The sequence below is a fragment of the Cervus elaphus genome, chromosome 22, assembly GCF_910594005.1.
Source record: "Cervus elaphus chromosome 22, mCerEla1.1, whole genome shotgun sequence".
Taxonomy (NCBI): domain Eukaryota; kingdom Metazoa; phylum Chordata; class Mammalia; order Artiodactyla; family Cervidae; genus Cervus; species Cervus elaphus.
The window spans coordinates 55736514-55754622 of NC_057836.1; the positions used below are offsets into that span (position 1 = coordinate 55736514).

The 18109-nt window shown below is 41.2% G+C and overlaps 1 protein-coding gene across 22 annotated transcripts in view; it reads left to right on the forward strand.

The window, feature by feature from the left end:
- Positions 1–18109, forward strand: part of ANKS1B (ankyrin repeat and sterile alpha motif domain containing 1B) — a 1073060-nt gene that overhangs the window by 750987 nt on the left and 303964 nt on the right. For all 22 annotated transcript variants that reach the window (XM_043881060.1, XM_043881066.1, XM_043881055.1 and 19 more), the window contains one exon: positions 15080–15232. In XM_043881060.1, the coding sequence (XP_043736995.1) occupies positions 15080–15232 (153 nt within the window). The remainder of the gene's footprint in view (positions 1–15079; positions 15233–18109) is intronic.

The following is an 18109-nucleotide window of genomic DNA, read 5'->3' on the forward strand; positions in this document are numbered from 1 at the left end:
ATTCTTTACCGTCTGAGCCACCAGGGAAGCCACATAGGGCTTCGGAGCTAAATGACAATTAGGGCAACTGCGGATGCATAAGGTCTGCAAACACCCACGTGCCCAGATGATCATCAGTGAATTTCTTATTCATCCAATCAGCTCATTTTGGCTCTATGCTAGGTTGAGATGGGGGTGAAAAACGGATAAGACTTGGTTCCTGCCTCAAGCAGTTCTACCTACACTTTGGACAGAGACGGATATGACAAAAACTAAACTACTATGTGAAAAAATCTGCTACAAGAGGAGGGGAGGACTAAGTACATGGAAGCCATGGAAAGTTTTCTGGATGGGTACATAATGCTTGAGTTTAATTTTGAGGAATTAATAGATATGTTTAGCAAATAGGTCGTTGAGGGAATCACTCCAGACACGGGATGCTGCCTGTGTTCCGACTAGATCTAGAGACAGCAGGGAGAAATGGATGCTCATGTTCATCCATTCTCTCTCTGTCTCTCTCTTATTCACTTTCATACACACACACACACACTCACATAGGCATTCACTTCTTTAAGTATTAATCCCAAGAGAAATTATGGAAGAAACGCCTCCCAAACATCTCCGACTCCTCAAGTTTTATTTCTTTTCTGGAACTTGTAAAAACTTTGGCACTTAATTTTCTTATATTTGTATATATCTCAAATACACACACACACACACACACACACACAGAATTGCATATTCCTAGAAGAAAAGAACCTTAGACCCTTTTATATTTTTATAAATTTTGTGCTTAAAAATTCTTGTTACATTAAATAAATAATAACTACTGAAACTATTGTTAAGAACTGATTCACTAGTGGGGATTCACATAATTCGAGCTGAAAATTCTTAGTTACCTCGGTGTCTGAGGTAATAAAAAATTCTGAGATGACCAAAAAACAAGCAAACACCGCAATCTATAAGACTGGAGACATTTTCCTAAGAGTCAGTCTGTTGTCTCATCTACCGAATGGTGGTGGAATAGTTCTGAGTATTCCCTCACTATAGATAGAAAAGGGGTTCTCAAGAATTCCAGGGGTTCTCAAGAATTCCAGGCAGGGCTTCAGACTGTTGTTACACTTCTCTGCATATTCCAATCCTCACTGAAATTTTTCCTAATATTCATTCTGGGTCTTTCAAGTCACATGCGCACCATTAATCAGACCACTTGTTGACTGTGTGACATCTGCCTTTTTCTCCCGCTCTCCCTCTAGTGTATTGTAGTTGATGATTCTTGTTACCAGAGCTTGAAACAATGCCACCAGAACTTACCAAAAGTGTTCTCGGTGCTGTTAACACCCACTGAGTGTGCCAAGTCTGCTGCTAATGGTTGCCAAAGGCTGCCTCAGAGCTGCAGGGGCCCAATGTGTCCAAGGTATTAATGTCTGGCTTCTGCCTACAGTGCCCAGAGACTCCCCATCAAGGGCACATTAGCCAACGCCAACTGAATGTCCTGCCAATATCACTGAGACCTGCCAGTGTGGGCACCATGACCAACTGCTGGTGCCCAGTGTTGGGGCACCAGTATCTGCAACATGGCACCATCCCTGCCTGCTGATTAAGTTTCTGGTGCCAGTTCTGCTAATTCCTTTTGTCCCCAAGTCCCAAAAATGTTTCATGATACAGATTTCATATTGAAGCTTCTTATTCTTAAGGCATGATCCACAGGCGCTGAGCCAGGTCCAGTAAGAGAGCCAGATCCTGAAATCCATGCAGAATCAGCCATCTCCTTGAACATGTGTCTGTTATCCTATTAATCAAATACATATGCCTAGGCCACCTTCTTTTTACCAGAAGAGTCTTTTGAGTACCCTGGGTTGTCCATTGAAAACAGACTCATGCAAGACCCACCCTGCAGTCATCCATACATTCCTATGCTTGACAGATGAATGCAGTCCTGTTCAAGTTGAGATCCATGCCACATGGCTGCAACCATCAAGTTGACAGAGTCCCATTCCAGGCTAGAGAACAAGGAACACTTTATTTTGTGTTTCAGGAAGTTGTCTGGAATTTGACCACTTCTCACCACCTCTCCTCGAGCACCCTAGCCCTGTCTCTCCTGGGTTACTCCCCCAACTTCTGAACAAGCCTTTCTGCACCTACCCCTTGCTTCCCTCTGCTCTCTTCTCAACACAGCAGCCAGAGTGACTCCGCTGAAATGTAAGCCAAATCAGGTCACCGCTCTGTGCAAATTCTTGCACTTGCTCCCTGTTTCCCATAGAATGAAAGCCAAAGTCCTTACAGTGCCTTCAAAACTTGACATTATCTGGCCCCTGATTACCTCTCTGACCTGTTCCCTGCCCATCTCTGCCTGCACAAGCTGCTTCAACCCTGCCCCTGGTTTCCTTGTTACCTTGCATGGACACCAGCTCACCTCCTCCTGAGGGCCTTTGCTCTCCCTGTTCCCTCTACCTGAATCCTCTCCCCCTAGTTGCCAACAAAGCCAATTTGCTCCCTTTAAATCTTTGTTCAAATCTTGCCTTCTGAATAAAATGTCCCCAAACCACCCTATTGAATACCACATTTCAACTTGAAATCAACCCTGAATATTCATTGGAAGGACTGATGCTGATGCTGAAGCTCCAATACTTTGGCCACCTGATGTGAAAAGCTGACTCATTGAAAAAGAGTAGGAGATACTCTGAGAGATTGAGGGCAGGAGAAGAAGGGGGCAACAGACGATGAGATGGTTGGATGGACATCACCAATTCAATGGACATGAATTGGTGCAAACTCTGGGAGACAGTGAAGGACAGGGAAGCCTGGTGTGCTGAGGTCCATGGGGTCACAAAGAGTTGGACACGACTGAGCGACTGAACAACTACCACCCATCCCCGTGCAACCTCCAGAACTCCCAGTCCTCCTATTGTACTGTCTCTTTTCACAGCATTTCTCATTTTCTGACATAATTTCTCTATTTTTATGCTTGTTTATGATTATTTGTCTCCCCAGGTAGAATGTAAACTCCACAATGTCCAATACTTTTTTATGTTCTATGCACTGATCTATCCAAAACAGTGCCTAGAATATAGTAGACATGCCTTATGTATTTGCTGAGTGGATAAGTAGATGGGTTAATGGATGAATGGATGGATAGATGGATGGGTGGACAGATGTATAGATGGATGTGTTGTAGGTCCTCAACTTTGTAACTCTTTTTTTTTTTTGCCACATTTTGCCACCTTTTGTATGATATCCCTTATACTTCCCCACCCAAGCAGAACACAAGTTATTCATTTATATACTTCTAACTTTGGTTTTATGATACATTTATCTGTTTGAAGTTTCTTCAGTGGATATGTTATTATGCACATGCCTGGAGGCTCTGAGAAAGGACATGGTTTTTAAATATCAAATAAATAGAATTGGCATTCAGAAGGTTCATTATCCTCTGAAGACGCAAGTTTGGAAAAAAATCTTTTTTAGTTGAGACTAATAACAAGCAAACAATTTTCCTGACTCATAGTAGCATTTAAAGTTTCTGTTTCAAGAGCAAAGCAGTGTTCTACATAACCAGTGCACTACATAAGCATTGTAGGGACACGAATGTCAGCAAACATGTACTATGGCGGGGGGGTGCGGGAAGGGGGACCCTGTGTCTTTTTTTAAATATAGTTCATATCAGTGGTGGAGGCTGTAATGTGAGTGATGGTGGGCATTGTTCAGCACCTTATTCTAGTTGCAGTAAATCCTCTCCATCTTTAATCTGAGAGCTTGTTTCATAAAAGAGCTTTGCAACAAGGAAGTAAATTAAAACAAATAGTGATATTTAACAGAGGGCTCTAGGGTCAACATGATCTCAACAAGGATTTTAGAAATGAAAAGATGGTGAAAGCATGTTCTTTGATTGAATTTTTAAAAACACCCCTTTTACCAAAAGCTTCAGAGAGAAGTACAATAAAAATCGTTCAGTAAAATCATTCAACCCCAGTGACCATGTTTACATGTGTACTGTGTAGTGGTTGTGTTGGTCCTTTCATCCAAATCCCCACAGATATTGCCTCGCAGACAGCAGCGAGGTTCTCAGGTGATGCTCCAGAGAGCCGTTACTCTATGCGTGCACAGAAGAGCCCTGATTAGCAGTCTGCTCACACTGTTTGCAAAGCAATGAAGAGATTGCTTTATGGCTGTTGGTGTTGTTATTGTCGTTTTTTTCTGCCATGATTTATAGACCTTCTCTGTTTTGGCACTTCACTCCTTTAGTTCGTAATCAATCCAGTGCCTTTTAGGAAGGGTTACCCCCCCCCCAACTCTGATGGCTAGAAGGTTGGCTAGTCTGGCTAATGCTTCTGTTTGGCCACCAGCCATCTTGATTGTGCTATTGGAAATTTATCACCATGTGTCTTAAAAACCTTTCTTATCTATGCACTTTGTCCATTGCTTCACTTCCAGTTTACTCCACTAAGACTTGTCCAAATAAGGAACATCTCAGGTGTTAGACCTTAGTTTATTTCTTTTATTCATTAAATAGAAATCACAGAGCATAAAGAGATTGTACCCAGGACAAAGCATTTCACTTTCCGTTTATTCCCCCTAAAGGTAGTGCCAAGTAATATTCAGGCATCACCTCTTCATGCTCCTGCCCTGTTCCTAAAGCTGGGAGTCTGCAGTTGTCTGAACATTCAAATACGCAAAATCAGCAAGGCTCAGTTGGAAAAATTAGAGGAGGTGCTATTATCTGCAGTTAAGTCCATAGTAACATCTAAGCACAATTCACTTACCTCTGAGTGTTTAAGTTTCTCCCTATTCTTTTGCAGAAACTGTCTCAATAATTGGGTCTTATTGCAAACCAGTGGGCTTCAAGAAACAGATATGTATATGTTATATGTCTCCCTCCACTGCTGCAGACACACAACACAGAGACTTTATCACACCCTGCTTCCTAACAAGAGTCACAGTGAATGATATTCATTTCCACAGAAAGTATATCATTACATGAAGTACCCAGAGTCTCAGGCTCCATAAAGGGCATTTTCCAAAAGATCACTTAAAACCCCTCACTAATGAGATAATGTGTTTGAAATCACTTTGGGTTTTTAATCTCATATGATTGTTAGGTGATGTTTTTATCATTGATAGTCCTATCCATTTGGTGGACATGTCTCTCCCAGCAAAGTTGCACTCTGACAGCTCTTAGATGGTGGTAGATAGACTTTTTTCCTGGGGCTCCGTGTTCGGTGGATCTGCCTTTCTCTTTTATGTTCAGTCAGTCTTTTAAGAGCATCTGAGCCCAGGTCTCAAAGCCTGTAGGAGACCTGATCCTTGTGCTACTTGACGGGCCTGCATTTAGCCTTGGCCGCACGCTGTCTGCCAACACGGCTTGACCTGGTTTATTATCAGGCCCACTACTAGTCCAAGTCTCGGTTAGCAGCAGGACAGAGCAGAAGAGGCTGGGAAAAGGAGGAGGGAAGGGGGGAGCTACTGGACCATGTCAGCCATCTGTATGACAAAACTCCTACCAGGGAGTCAGAGTACAAAGTATATCCAGGTAGAAGAGAGAAGCCATGACCCATTGCAGCTAGGTTTACAGTAAGTGGTGGTCAGGTTGGTGTGTATCTGGGGAGCAGCACGTCATACAGAAAGCTGCCCTGCCCATATGAGGACCTCCACCTCACATGTAAGGTTCCAGCATTTCACATATAAGGATCTGGCTCTCACCAAGTCTCAGCAAGGCAGCTTCTTTCTTGTTTTGTTTTGTTTTTAAGTAGCTGCTTTGAATACAGAGATTATTAACCCCAAAATTATCTTTGGCTATGCCTCTCAGCTGTGATTTCCAAGAAAGGCAAGCAAAATCCCCAAAGCAAGAGACAAGCCCTCTACCCGACTCCAATCTCCACGGCACTCAGGGACTCTTATTCCTTTATGTCTCTGACTTCCTCAGCCGTGAGTCCTCATTTGGCACTCCTTTCCTTGCCTTTTCCCTTGTGCTTCCGAAAAACTTCATCTCCCACCTTCTCTTCCCATACAAACTCCTCAAAAGAATCATTTAGATTGCACTTTCTGAGTCCTCACCTCTGACTTGCATCGCAGCCTGGCACAGCCTAGCTTCTGGGCTCTTCTCAGCAAGATGCCAGACCCCCACGAACCTCTCTCCCTCCTCCTCGCAGCAGACCTCTTCACACATCCCAGTACCGAGGCCCGCAGCCTCCATACAGCTCTGCTGCCCTCTCTTCTCTTGTTGTCTCGACTATTCTCTCTTCAGTCTCGTGAGTATAATCCGCATCCTTTACTTTGAAAATGTTGGTTTGTCCTCAGGCCACTTCTTTTCCTACTGCATACCCTCTTCAGCTCCATCCATGCATGACTTCAGCTCCCACTTGTCATAAAAATAACTAAGATTTATCCAGAGCTTCTTTGTGCTGAACACTGAACTAAACACTACTTGCATTATATTGTTGAACACTTATGGCAACCCTCAGAGGTAGACATTCTTTTTTATCTCTCATAACACTGATTAGAAAATGGATGCTTAGCAAGTTTGAGGAGCTTACTCAAGATCATATAGCGGTCTGTGCTGCTGCTCAAGGCCACAGGTCTCCTCAGACTTCTCCCCCAAACTTAACATTGCTATTCCCCAATATCTTTAAATTCTCACATCTCAAAATTATTCATGTCATTTTCTTCTATTTTCTTTTCTTTCTCAGCTGGTAATACCACCGGTATCAAAGCTAGAAACTTGAGGTTTCCTACATTTTTCCACCTCTTATTCCTGGCATTGTTGTCACAAAGGGATGGTAGTGCAATTGACAGAAAGACGCCAACAAAGGCAGTTAAAAGAAATGAAGTTTCTTTCAATGGCAACAGATATGAAAACTTATGGCTTCACAAAATAAAAGACAGTGCAGTGTACTGTCAAATGGAAGTACAGGCTTCCTTTAAATGTTCTTCATGAAGTTACCTTATTTAATTTTTAATTCTGCTTTTGTTAAAGGCTAAGGCACTGACTTAGAGACCTCCTTGTGGTTTAAAGAATAGAATGCTTACTTCTGCCCTGTAATAATCTGACAGTGAGCAGTCCAGGTTTGCATGTGCACTCTGCTCTATGCAATTCTGGAAGGACCCAGGACCCAGGACCTTCCATCTGTTGTTCTATCATCCTCTAAAGTACTGCTATTTAAAGAGTGGTTCACAGATTGACAATGTCAGCGTTGCCAGGGAGCTTGTTAGACATGCGGAATCTCACTCTCCCTTCAACCTGTTGGCTTAGAACCTGAAGGCTAAGGTCTCCCATATGACTCGTCAACATTAAAATTTGAGAGACATTTCCCAAACTCTATACTATTGTTTTGCCCATGGGACCAAAGCTAGGCTGTCAACACAGATGTTTCAGCTCAAGAGAAGACCTTTCCCCCCCAAAAAAGGAAACTCTAGAGCAAAGAATCTTTTAGGTTAAAAGTGATCTGGAAGTTACATTAACACTTTCAGTGGCATCCCATAGGTTCAAAGGTATTCTCATAGAAGCAGCCAGAAGAAAAGCTAGTGTATCACATATCTAGTTAAGTAGATATGAGCCTAATTGAAGCCCCATTACTGTGGAAGAGAAAACAGTTTTTGATGGACAACAATGGGGCTCTGTCTCAATTTTGTAACACTTTCAAACATAAAAATATCTGCCAGATTTGTCACTGAATTTTTTAGGTTTCTTATTCTCTTGATCTAATTACCATGCTGGTGTCATAAGCCAGCTTCATAACTTGTTGCATTGAGAACTATTTTTTAAATTTAATCCCAAACCATTTACAATGTAATTCCATTTTCCCTTATTTTTATTTCCTTTTTCTATTTTTGTTGCCTTCCTCTTTTATATTTTTCATCTTGTGGCTCTATCAGTTTATAAAGTATTATCCATGTCTGAACAGACGAAGCTGGTCTCAGGCAGAAAGGATGACAGATAATAAATATATATGTATGTCCATACATATGTGACAAGTCCAGAATATTTCAAATAAAACTAACATATTAATAGAAAATAAAGCTATAGTGATCATGTGATCTTACAAAAAACCTTCTAGGTCAGTGGTTTTCAAATATTTCTTTTTTAAGCTTTCTTTCTTCTTATCTGTGTAAGACACTTAAAATATGAGTTATTCAACTGAAGTAGTCCAGGCAGTTTTAGAACCTCAGCTGTTTAGCTGTCTTACAATCCTTGAAGCCTTAGGACACTGCAGAGCACCGTCCTAGGGTCAGTGATCTCTGCCCGCTGGGCAGCCTGTGATGTTAACACTGTGTCCCGTCTGAGGCCAAGTTTGCTTTAAGAGGCTCCTGGAGGACAGTCAATGCCCATTTGGGGAGAATCAACAAGACATCATGAGCAACAGGGAAGATCTTTGATGAAATGTACCAACATATCCTCATTCTCCTGAGACAAGCTTTCTTCCCTGCTGTCTCTGATTGCTATTCCAGCTTAGGTTTTCCCCAGACTTTGGGGTTCACTTAGTTGAATAGTTGCAAACCTGTTATCATGCCTGCTCACCACTCTGCCTCTCAGATTGCGGATTGTGCCTGACGCCCATTCATGCTCACAATACAGTAGGCCCGGCAGCCCCTCGAGCTGGCTCTGCCTAGCCTTGTCCTGCCCGATGAGCCTGCTGAGAGAAAGAGGATCACCACTGCCAATGTGAGAAAGCAGTCACCGTGCTTCCTGTGGACGCACTCAAGAAGGAAGTGTGGATGACACCTGACTCTAGCCTAACTGTCCTATGAAACTGAAAGTGTTAGTTGCTCTTTGCAACCCCATGAACTGTAGCCCGCCAGGCTCCTCTATCCATGTCCCATCTTGTACTAGAAATCTTGACTATCCATGTCCCATCTTGTACTAGAAATACAGTAGATTATGCCCCAACAATTGTACTCGTAAAATAAAGAGTTACTTAGTTTAGGATTAGTGAAAATACAGTACACTGATGTTTACTAGATGAGAGGCACACAGCTTGGACAGGATGCTGACGTTAATTTAGCTTCCCAAGTCTCTCTTAGTCTCATGTAGATGAATTTGCCAGTGGATTCATAAATTAAAGAGTTTGGAATATTTTATATGTTGACTTGGTTAGGCCACAGTTCCCAGATATTTGGTCAAACATCATTCTAGGTGTCACTCTGAAGGTATTTTTTAGGTGAAATTAGCATTTCAATCAGTAGACTGAGTAAAGCAAATTACCCTTTAATGTGGATGAACTTTATCCAACCAGAGAAAAACACTGAGGTGCCCCACAGAAGTCAAAGGAATTCTGCTCCAGGCTGCCTTCAGGTTTGAGCTGCAAATTCTTCCCTGAGTCTCTAGTCTGCCCTGCAGATGTGACACTTGCCAGATTTCAGACTCATGCGTGTGTATGTACACAGCCTATTAATCCTGTCTCTCTGGAGAACCCAGACTAATACACACACCAAGAGTCTTGAGATAAACAGTGACTTTATTAGTCCATGTTCCCTATATGTCAAAATATCAGTGGTTTATAGCAACAAAATATACATATAGTTTTTCTTCCTCATGATTCAGCTAACTTCAAGTGGACTCACTCAAGCTCCAGAGAGCTAGGGTAGACTCCAAGCTTCAGCCTAGATTTAGGTTTGCTCCACAAGTCTTCATCTTTCTCATAGGGCTAGCAGTTGTGGAACTACTCAGCACTTGTTTTTCTTATAATAGAGCATAGGAACACAAAAGGATAAGTGGATCACAGGAGTGCAGAGGCCTCATCTAGAGACCACCACACTGATGCTCCACCTGTTCTACTGGCCAAGAAAGTACACGGCCAACATCAGTGAGATGGTTAAATTCAGTACAGATTCATTGGCAAAGGGCACAGAGGTATAATTCTCATCCAGGAAGAAAGCAAAGAATTGGAAATGATTCAGTCAACTTGAGGGACCTTGTTAGGTATATTTTTAAAAAGTAACTGTCAACTGTGGAAACAGGGAGTATAAAGAGGTTAGCAGGCATAAACTCTTTCAGAAACAAGGTAGAAAAGAAAAGGAAGCCGTGACAGAGGAAAGAAGAATTTTGATTGGAAGCTGAAAAGATTAGCAGCCAAAGGACTCAACATATACAGTTCCAAAATGAGCATGAGCCTCATTTAGGGCACTAAGGAGGGAAAGAAAGTTATTGAAGACATATATTCAAAACTGCGCTAGGCAGTGTGCGGACCTTGTGTCCTACGATCCTTGCAATGCTGCCGCAGATACTGCTGCCACATTCCAAAGTTCGTTTTGGAAGAAGAGAATTGAATTGAAAGACACTTTGTAAATCAAATGCAGAAGACTTGTTGGCCTAATTAGATATGAGGTAAAATAGAAAAGAGAAAGTTAGACGACTCCTGAGCCTCTGCTTGGGTGATGGTGTGCTGTTGTCGTTCCGTCACCCAGCCGTGTCCAACTCTGTGACCCTGTGGACTGCCGCACATGGGACCCTGTGCCCATGGGACTGCATATGGTGTGATGTTCCCATTAACTTAGTTGGGGAATACAGAGGGAGGGCACTTGTGAGCCAAAGGAAACACATTTTGCTTGTGTTGGTGATACTATAGGACATCTATATGAGATATTTTACAAATAGTTGGAAATTTGTATCTTACAGCTCAGGAAGCCAGTCCTAGAGAAACACTGTAGAAATAAAGGCAGAAATCATTCCAAGCATGGAAAATGATATCTGCGAAGACATGAATGTGTCTTGCACGCACAGTTCATGTTCACGGAATGGCTAGCAATTTAGCATACTGTTTCGACAAACTGATGTGTTTAATTATATGTGTTAGTTTACATACAGCAGAGGAGCGTGAGATGAGGTTGAAAAGATAACTTTGTACTTGGTCTCAGTTGTCCTAGAATGCTGGAAAAGGACTTTTGGGCTTTTATCAAGAAGGAGCTTCTACAGGATTTTGTGCAAAGGTTGACTTAAGAGCCTAGAGACTGATATAGCATCATAGTATAAGCTGGATCAAAAAGGTGGGAGGCCAAGTGGAAGACTATTGCATTAGTTTTTATAAGTACCAATAAGAACCTAAACAGAGTAGTGGCAGGGAGAACAGAAGTGAAGGAACAGATGGAAGAATTGCTTTGAAGGAAATTATTGTGCAGCACAGTAACCATTCTGCATGTCGTTAAATATGTGTCAAGTTAATTTTGTAACTTCTTTCAGCACTAATAGCTTCCTTTCTTCAGGTATGGTATAATTTATTGGTCATCTGCTCGCATATTTAAATAGGGCTATAATTTCTATGAGGGAGAGACTCTAACTTGTTTTGTTTCCTGTTCTTCTGCAACATTCATCAGAAGAGGCACGGGCTAATGTCTAACGACTGAGCGACTGAACGAAGGCTGCCCCTGTGCGCATCAGGGTACTCATTCCCAGGCTCTCGTCACACTTGCTCTGTGGCCCTGCCCCATCTCTCATCTTTCCACCAGCTGTTTCCCTCCCCCTCGCCTCCTTAAGGTTGGTCGGGAGAACTTGTCTCATAGGAGTAACCAGATTTCTGAGCAGTTTGCCGAAACTGATGGGACTTTTTTTTTCCAATCCTGCCTTCAGTCAAGCTCAGTTGGTTCTCTCTTTACTATTTTTAATGTTATCTCAGATGTCTCCAATAGCTTTCAGTTTAGTTCAGTTCAGTCATTCAGTCGTGTCTGACTCTGCAACCCCATGGACCGCAGGATGCCAGGCCTCCCTGTCCATCACCAACTCCCAGAGTTTACTCAAACTCATGTCCATTGAGTCGGTGATGCCATCCAACCATCTCATCCTCTGTCATCCCCTTCTCTTCCCACCTTCAATCTTTCCCAGCATCAGGATCTTTTCAGATTAGTCAGTTCTTTGCATCAGGTGGCCAAAGTATTGGAGTCTCAGCTTCAACATCAGTCCTTCCAATGAATATTCAGGACTGATTTCCTTTAGGATGGACCGGTTGGATCTCCTTGCAGTCCAAGGGACTCTCAAGTGTCTTCTCCAACACCACAGTTCAAAAGCATCAATTCTTCAGCACTCAGCTTTCTTTATAGCCCAACTCTCACATCCATACATCCATCCACATCCATCCACATCCATCCATCTCACATCACATACATCCAATAGCTTTACAGTTATATAAAATATTAAAAATTAAGTTCCTATCCATTTAAGCCTCCAGTTTTATTTTCTTCCCCAACCCCCACCCCAATTTAGTCTTCCCCCAAGGGACTGGTACCTCTCTCTTTTCTGACTCTAAATTCCCTAATGCTAAAGAAGGAGAGACCTGGGGGAAGCATACTTCTTTATAGTTAATTGGGTTTGCTTTGCAGAGCTCCGGCGGGTTTCCCATCGTTGCTCTTTGACTACTGCTGACCATTAACAACCTCTGGGTGGCAGGTGGCCACGGGGTGTTCTCTCAAAGGAATGGTGTGTGGATACCCAGGGTGACCTCTGAGGACCCTACTGCACAGCTCTCTGGTGTGGGACATATGCCTCTGCCCCAGCTTGATGCGCCTAGACGCTCTAAGTTTGTACCCAGTATCACGGCTGGAGTGGTCAGCTTCTCAGATCGCTAGCAGAAAGACCTCCCTGGCAAGCTACTAATTTCAAACCTAATGATTCTCTCCCCATTCCTCCTTCCCTTTTTTCTAGTTATTTCCTTGTATTAACTGGGACGGCCAGGGAGTTTCCTGAGGCTGGGGTGATTATTCAGGGTAGCAGAGCTGGTTCAGCCACCTCCTAATAAGTCCTGGAAAATGCCTCTAGCCCCAGTATTTTTTTAATTCTCTGAAGAATGTGAAAGTATTTAATACCTTGGAGCCTCTGCTTTTGGGTCCTAGTTGCCAATTTTACTCATAGATAACATCCAGTTATTTGCAACTGCTGGTAAACTTCATTTTGCAAATCCTGAGTTGTCATTTACATTTGTAACTACTGTATAATAAACACTGAATTAAGTGTTATGTGAACAAACATCTAATGAGTAGCTAAAATGAGTCAAGCAATGTAAAAGCGAAATACAAAAATCTGATGCAGTTTAGATGCCAATGCAAATAATGAATTACATGGTAATGTCAAGACAGGACATTTAAACCTTGAAATGGAAAACAGACTGGGAAGTGGAACAATAGGAAAGATAAAAGGAGAAAACGGAACTTAAAAGGAGTAAATATAATCCCAGAAGAAGAAAAGAGAGAGAAAGAAAGGTAGAAGTACTTGAAAATATAATTGCCTTGACCTTTGTTCATGCCTAGGAAAAAACAAAAACAGCTACACAGGACAATTTGGGTACTTTTGGGGAATGCTAATACTAACTATATGTTAGGTAACATCATTTTGTCAATGTTAGATTTCTTGGGGGTGATGATACTGTGACTACGTTGGAGAACGTCCTTGTTTTTGGGGCATTGCAATAAAGTGTCAGGGATAAAGTTTCATGATGTCTGCAAATGGTTCAGGAGATATGTCTTCCCAATAATTCATCTAAAATTTAAAAGATAGATGTTGTGTGCATGTGAATGAGTGAGTAGGTATAGAGTGAAAGGCAAAAACCAAATGTAGTAAGAAGTTAGCCTTTGGTGAATCGAGGTCCTGGCTATTCTGGAAGACATGGCCATGTACCATCTGTATCTCCCTTCAAGTAAGGACCTGCCAGACTTCGGGGAGGGTGGGCAGCAGACAGCCGCCAGCTGCCAGCATCTCCAGGGTCTGCCTGCATGGCAGACAGCCCACCCCAGAGCATCTCCTCCCAGGACAGCAACATCCACTTGAGTGGTGGGACCCAAAGGCCCGTTCCTATCTGCCATGCCCAGGACACTCTAATAGCCTAAACTGTGCCAGAGCTCCAGTGGGTTCACAGAGGCTTCATCAAGCTCCATCATACTTTGGCCCCTCTTCTGCCCACTCCTACTTCTTCATCCCTTCTTTCACAGATGTTTGATCCCTAATAAACACTTTGCACCCCTCTCCAAAAGAAAAGGAATGAGGAAAATCTCAAAAATTAGGACACTGCATAATGACAGAAAGTCTAACATGTTTGAGATTAAAATCTGAATCCCTGATGCTCAGACTAATCTTTTCTCTGCTTGCAAAATCAAAATCCTATAGATTTCCATTAATATTTAATCTCCTTGACTCTAAAGGAAGAGGAAAATCTATGTTGCATTTTGCCCAGTTCTGCCGTTCCCATCCTGAATCTCACTGAAGGACCACATCAAGTTGATGAGGTGCTGGCTGTCCTTAATAACTGAAGTATTCAATGTAAGGTGTGGCATGCAAAGCAGCACAAGTCAGAAATGAGTTACTTCAAAAAACCAAGAATTGCAAACTCAACTAAAATTTCAAATAAAAGCCAAAAGACTAGAATAATCCATACAAAATTTTAAAGCCAGAAGTTTCTCGTGCTTAAAATTACTTTCACACTCCAATTTAAACTCAGAAACATCATGTTGCGGTCACACTTCTTTGTTCTCCTAAAAAAGTAAAAGAAAAAAAATCTGTATATAGCTGACAAAAAAATAGGAATCTGTCTGCCAGCGAGTTCTCTATTCACGTCTAACATACCGTAGAGTCTGCAGAACACATGGTCTTTAAACACTCAAAAGCCTCTTCTTGACTGGCTTACCACAGGGGTATGTTTCTCCAGCATGTTTGCGCTACCTACAATACATGTCTTGCATAAGCATGAATTCCTTTGGACGCTTGAGTCATGCAGTATTTTCACATGCTTTGATGTTGTGCATATGAGAATTATCATCTACATTTTGGGAGTGCAGTTCCGTGTGCCTCCAGCACTGAATTTAAAACTGCTCAACTGACATCATTTTAAATTCCGTCCATCAGAATGCCAATAACGTCTACAACAGAAGTTTGACATATTTAGATCTCTCAAATGTGGAACTGATTTAGCCGCTAAATTGGAAATTTCTGGGTGCATCTTTGAAAACTAATTCAGCGTGAAATTATTAATGATTTAGAACTGTGCCTCAAGTATTTTGGGTTTTCTTATTTTCTTATCTAGAAAGATCTGTTGCTTCAAATCAGATAAATTTCCAAGATGCATTCTGTTGTTGGAACGCAAAGTAAACAGCTTAAATTAATCCTGATGTGCTTTTCTAATTACAGATGAGACCCATTGGCCATGATGGCTACCACCCCACCTCCGTGGCTGAGTGGCTGGATTCCATTGAACTAGGTGACTACACCAAAGCCTTTCTAATTAATGGCTACACATCGATGGACCTGTTGAAAAAAATCTGGGAGGTTGAACTTATTAACGTAAGTTGATCTCTTAACGACACCTTTTCAACCCTTGATGATTCTTACCATAGGTGGGTAATTTTTTCTCTCTTCATAGCTGGACATCCAACAAGGATTTATGGATATGCCTTCTGTTTTGAATATATTACTCTCTTGGTTCTAGTCAAGCTCCAGAGTCATTATCTTTTGAAGTTTAGGAGTGAAGACTAAGAGGACTTTCAGGGTGTTTTACATTATTTCAGGAAACCTCCCAAGCAGCTTTGGGATTTCCATTTTAAGAAATTTTGTCACTCTAGGATATGGACATGATAACAAATCAGCTCCCATTCTATTCTTTGCTCTTATTCATTTTTTAAGATTAAAGTCATCATTTTTAGTTTTCTATCTGTTATGTTTCCTTGTCTCTATTCCTTCACTGCAGGAAGAGGCTGCTTTTTTTGTTATTATATAAACTGCTGTAATATCAACATTTTATTTTCCAAGGCTTATAACTAATTTTAAATTGTTTGTTTTATGCGTACACTTGGCATACATTTTCTGTAAAAATTGGCCAGCAAATGTTGCCTGTATTTGAGCCCAAAGAGACCAACTAAATCTGTTTAACTGATTTTGATACTGATAGTTTTCTCATTTTGTTTTTACTGCTATTTTTATTTCTAATGGTATAAAGACATGAAAGAGTTGAAAAGATAGCATAATCATCATGCTTTCATATTTTATTTGGCATCATGAGCATTTCAAAAGTGAGAAATCATTTACTCTTTTAGAGAATTTCTTAGATTTAAGTTTTATATTCTTATAACTGAAAAAAGCATTCACAAAATGAAAGACAAAGCAAATAATTTCTGCTGGCTCAATAGCACTCTCTTCTACTCTTTATGACATTTTTTTCTCCAAAAGTCTGGTCTCTTACACTCAATGTCATTAATTATTTTGAATGATGGTTAATTAGTAGTAACTAATTATTCTTTGCTTTTAAAAGTCTGGCTTTAATATCTTTTCTGGAACATCTATAAAAACTGTTCTTTAATTTAAAAATCACTTTAAATGGACAAATTCTTGGCTCCTTCTTCTAATGCGCCATCAACCACCCTTAGCTTTCTGTTCTTATCCTTTCACAAAGGCTTTCATCATTTCAGAAGGAACTCACTTTCTGACTAAAAGCTTCTGATTAATTTTGTTGCTAGTCTGAGTGGCAGTGGAAGCAACTGAGACCGTTTTGCTTTTCGGTTGCATCAAGAAGACTTCAGTTCTCCTCTAAGAACTTGACACTCATGGCTACTCTTAGCCATTTAGTAAAGGGGGCTCTTCTGTGGATCAAGCAAACATGCTTTCAATTAAGTCGCTTTCTTGCCAATGATAAATATATCTGTGTAACATCTTCTGAATAATATCACTTCCCACTGAAGAATGAATACTTAGTATAGATAGCTCATGAGTCACTCACCTAACTAACATTAGCAATAATCCCTCTGAAAAGAATAGATTCCAATAGAACTCTATTATCAAATGTTTTCATTGAAGCAAGGATCGTTAAAGCAAGACTATATGTCTCTCAAAAGTCAAGTACTGGGGCTAACAGTTAAGGTGTGGGCTTGGACCCACACTCTCCCCAGGGCTCTGTGTACTAGCAGAGGATTCCCATTTGGCCACTGTGGCCAGACCTTGTGGATGCCTTCAGTGACTGCAGGGCAGTGATGCCACAAGGCCTCATGTTTAATGCCAGGGCTCAGGGTGTTAAACCACCACCCACAGGGCTAGCCAGTCTTGAATTGGGACAGAACAATAACCTTTTCCACCCATACTGACTCTTTAAGCGTTATCCCCATAGGTACATTTGCTGTAAGACAGTCTGACTCCAATCTAGGGAGAAGCGCTGTCATAAGCACTGTATCAGAATCGGAAAACATGGTCACTGTTTTAAATCTTGGGACCAGATTCCTTGGGCCTGGAGTACAACATCTGCATCTAACACCAACCCAGTATATTTTCCTTACAGTGAACTGAATGTAAAGTTTGTGACAATTGTATGGACAAGTTCACACTCTTGCTGAGGAGGCTTTGCAAGTCATTTAACTCTATAAATACACTTATTATGGAGAAAAAACACCTGTACCTTTAGACTTGGAAATCAGAGAACAAAATTTTTATGCCCTAATTTAGAGCTGCTGCAAGTGTAGTTCATTTGATGGTTAGGGCTGTTGGGTTTTAACATGAGACAGGCATAATGTGTACCTTCTGGCTTATAATGCTTTCTACTGGTCCCAAACTCAAGACTTTTATTTATTCCAACTAGTCAGGGAAGGTATTCAAATATAAGATAATCTCATATATAACATATGGACCCAGTAATTCTGTATTAAGTATCCATAACTTATTCTTTTGTAGCCCAAAAGTCACTTTGGTTAAGAGCAAAGCTTTTTAGGGAAAGTTGCATCTTGAAACTTTGTAATGAGTGGCTAGTTTTAAAGAAACCCAGTGGCTCCAGTAAGTGCCGTTCTGTGCAGAACGAAGAGAGAAAAGCACATGCAACCTGTCTTTGATGCAGAGGTCTGCTGAGAGGGGGGAGAACAAGGAGTGAGAAAGCTGACTGTTGTGATTCCAAACAACTTCAGCCTCATTAAATCAGAGTGACTAACTCGCGAGTACATTATATTGTACTTGATATTAGACAACTAGTAATACTTTCTCAGTGTATTTATAAATTTATTCAAAGTATGTTCTTGAGAAAATGAAAGCTACACAATGTTGTGACTTGAAAAGTACAAATATATTTGAAATTTTGACCTTTCAAAAAATCCCCCAAGGTCTTTTTCTTGGTGGAGCACATTAACGCCTTTGAAAAAAAAAAAGTTATTGGAACTAACCTAATAAAGATTTTAGTCACAAAGTTAC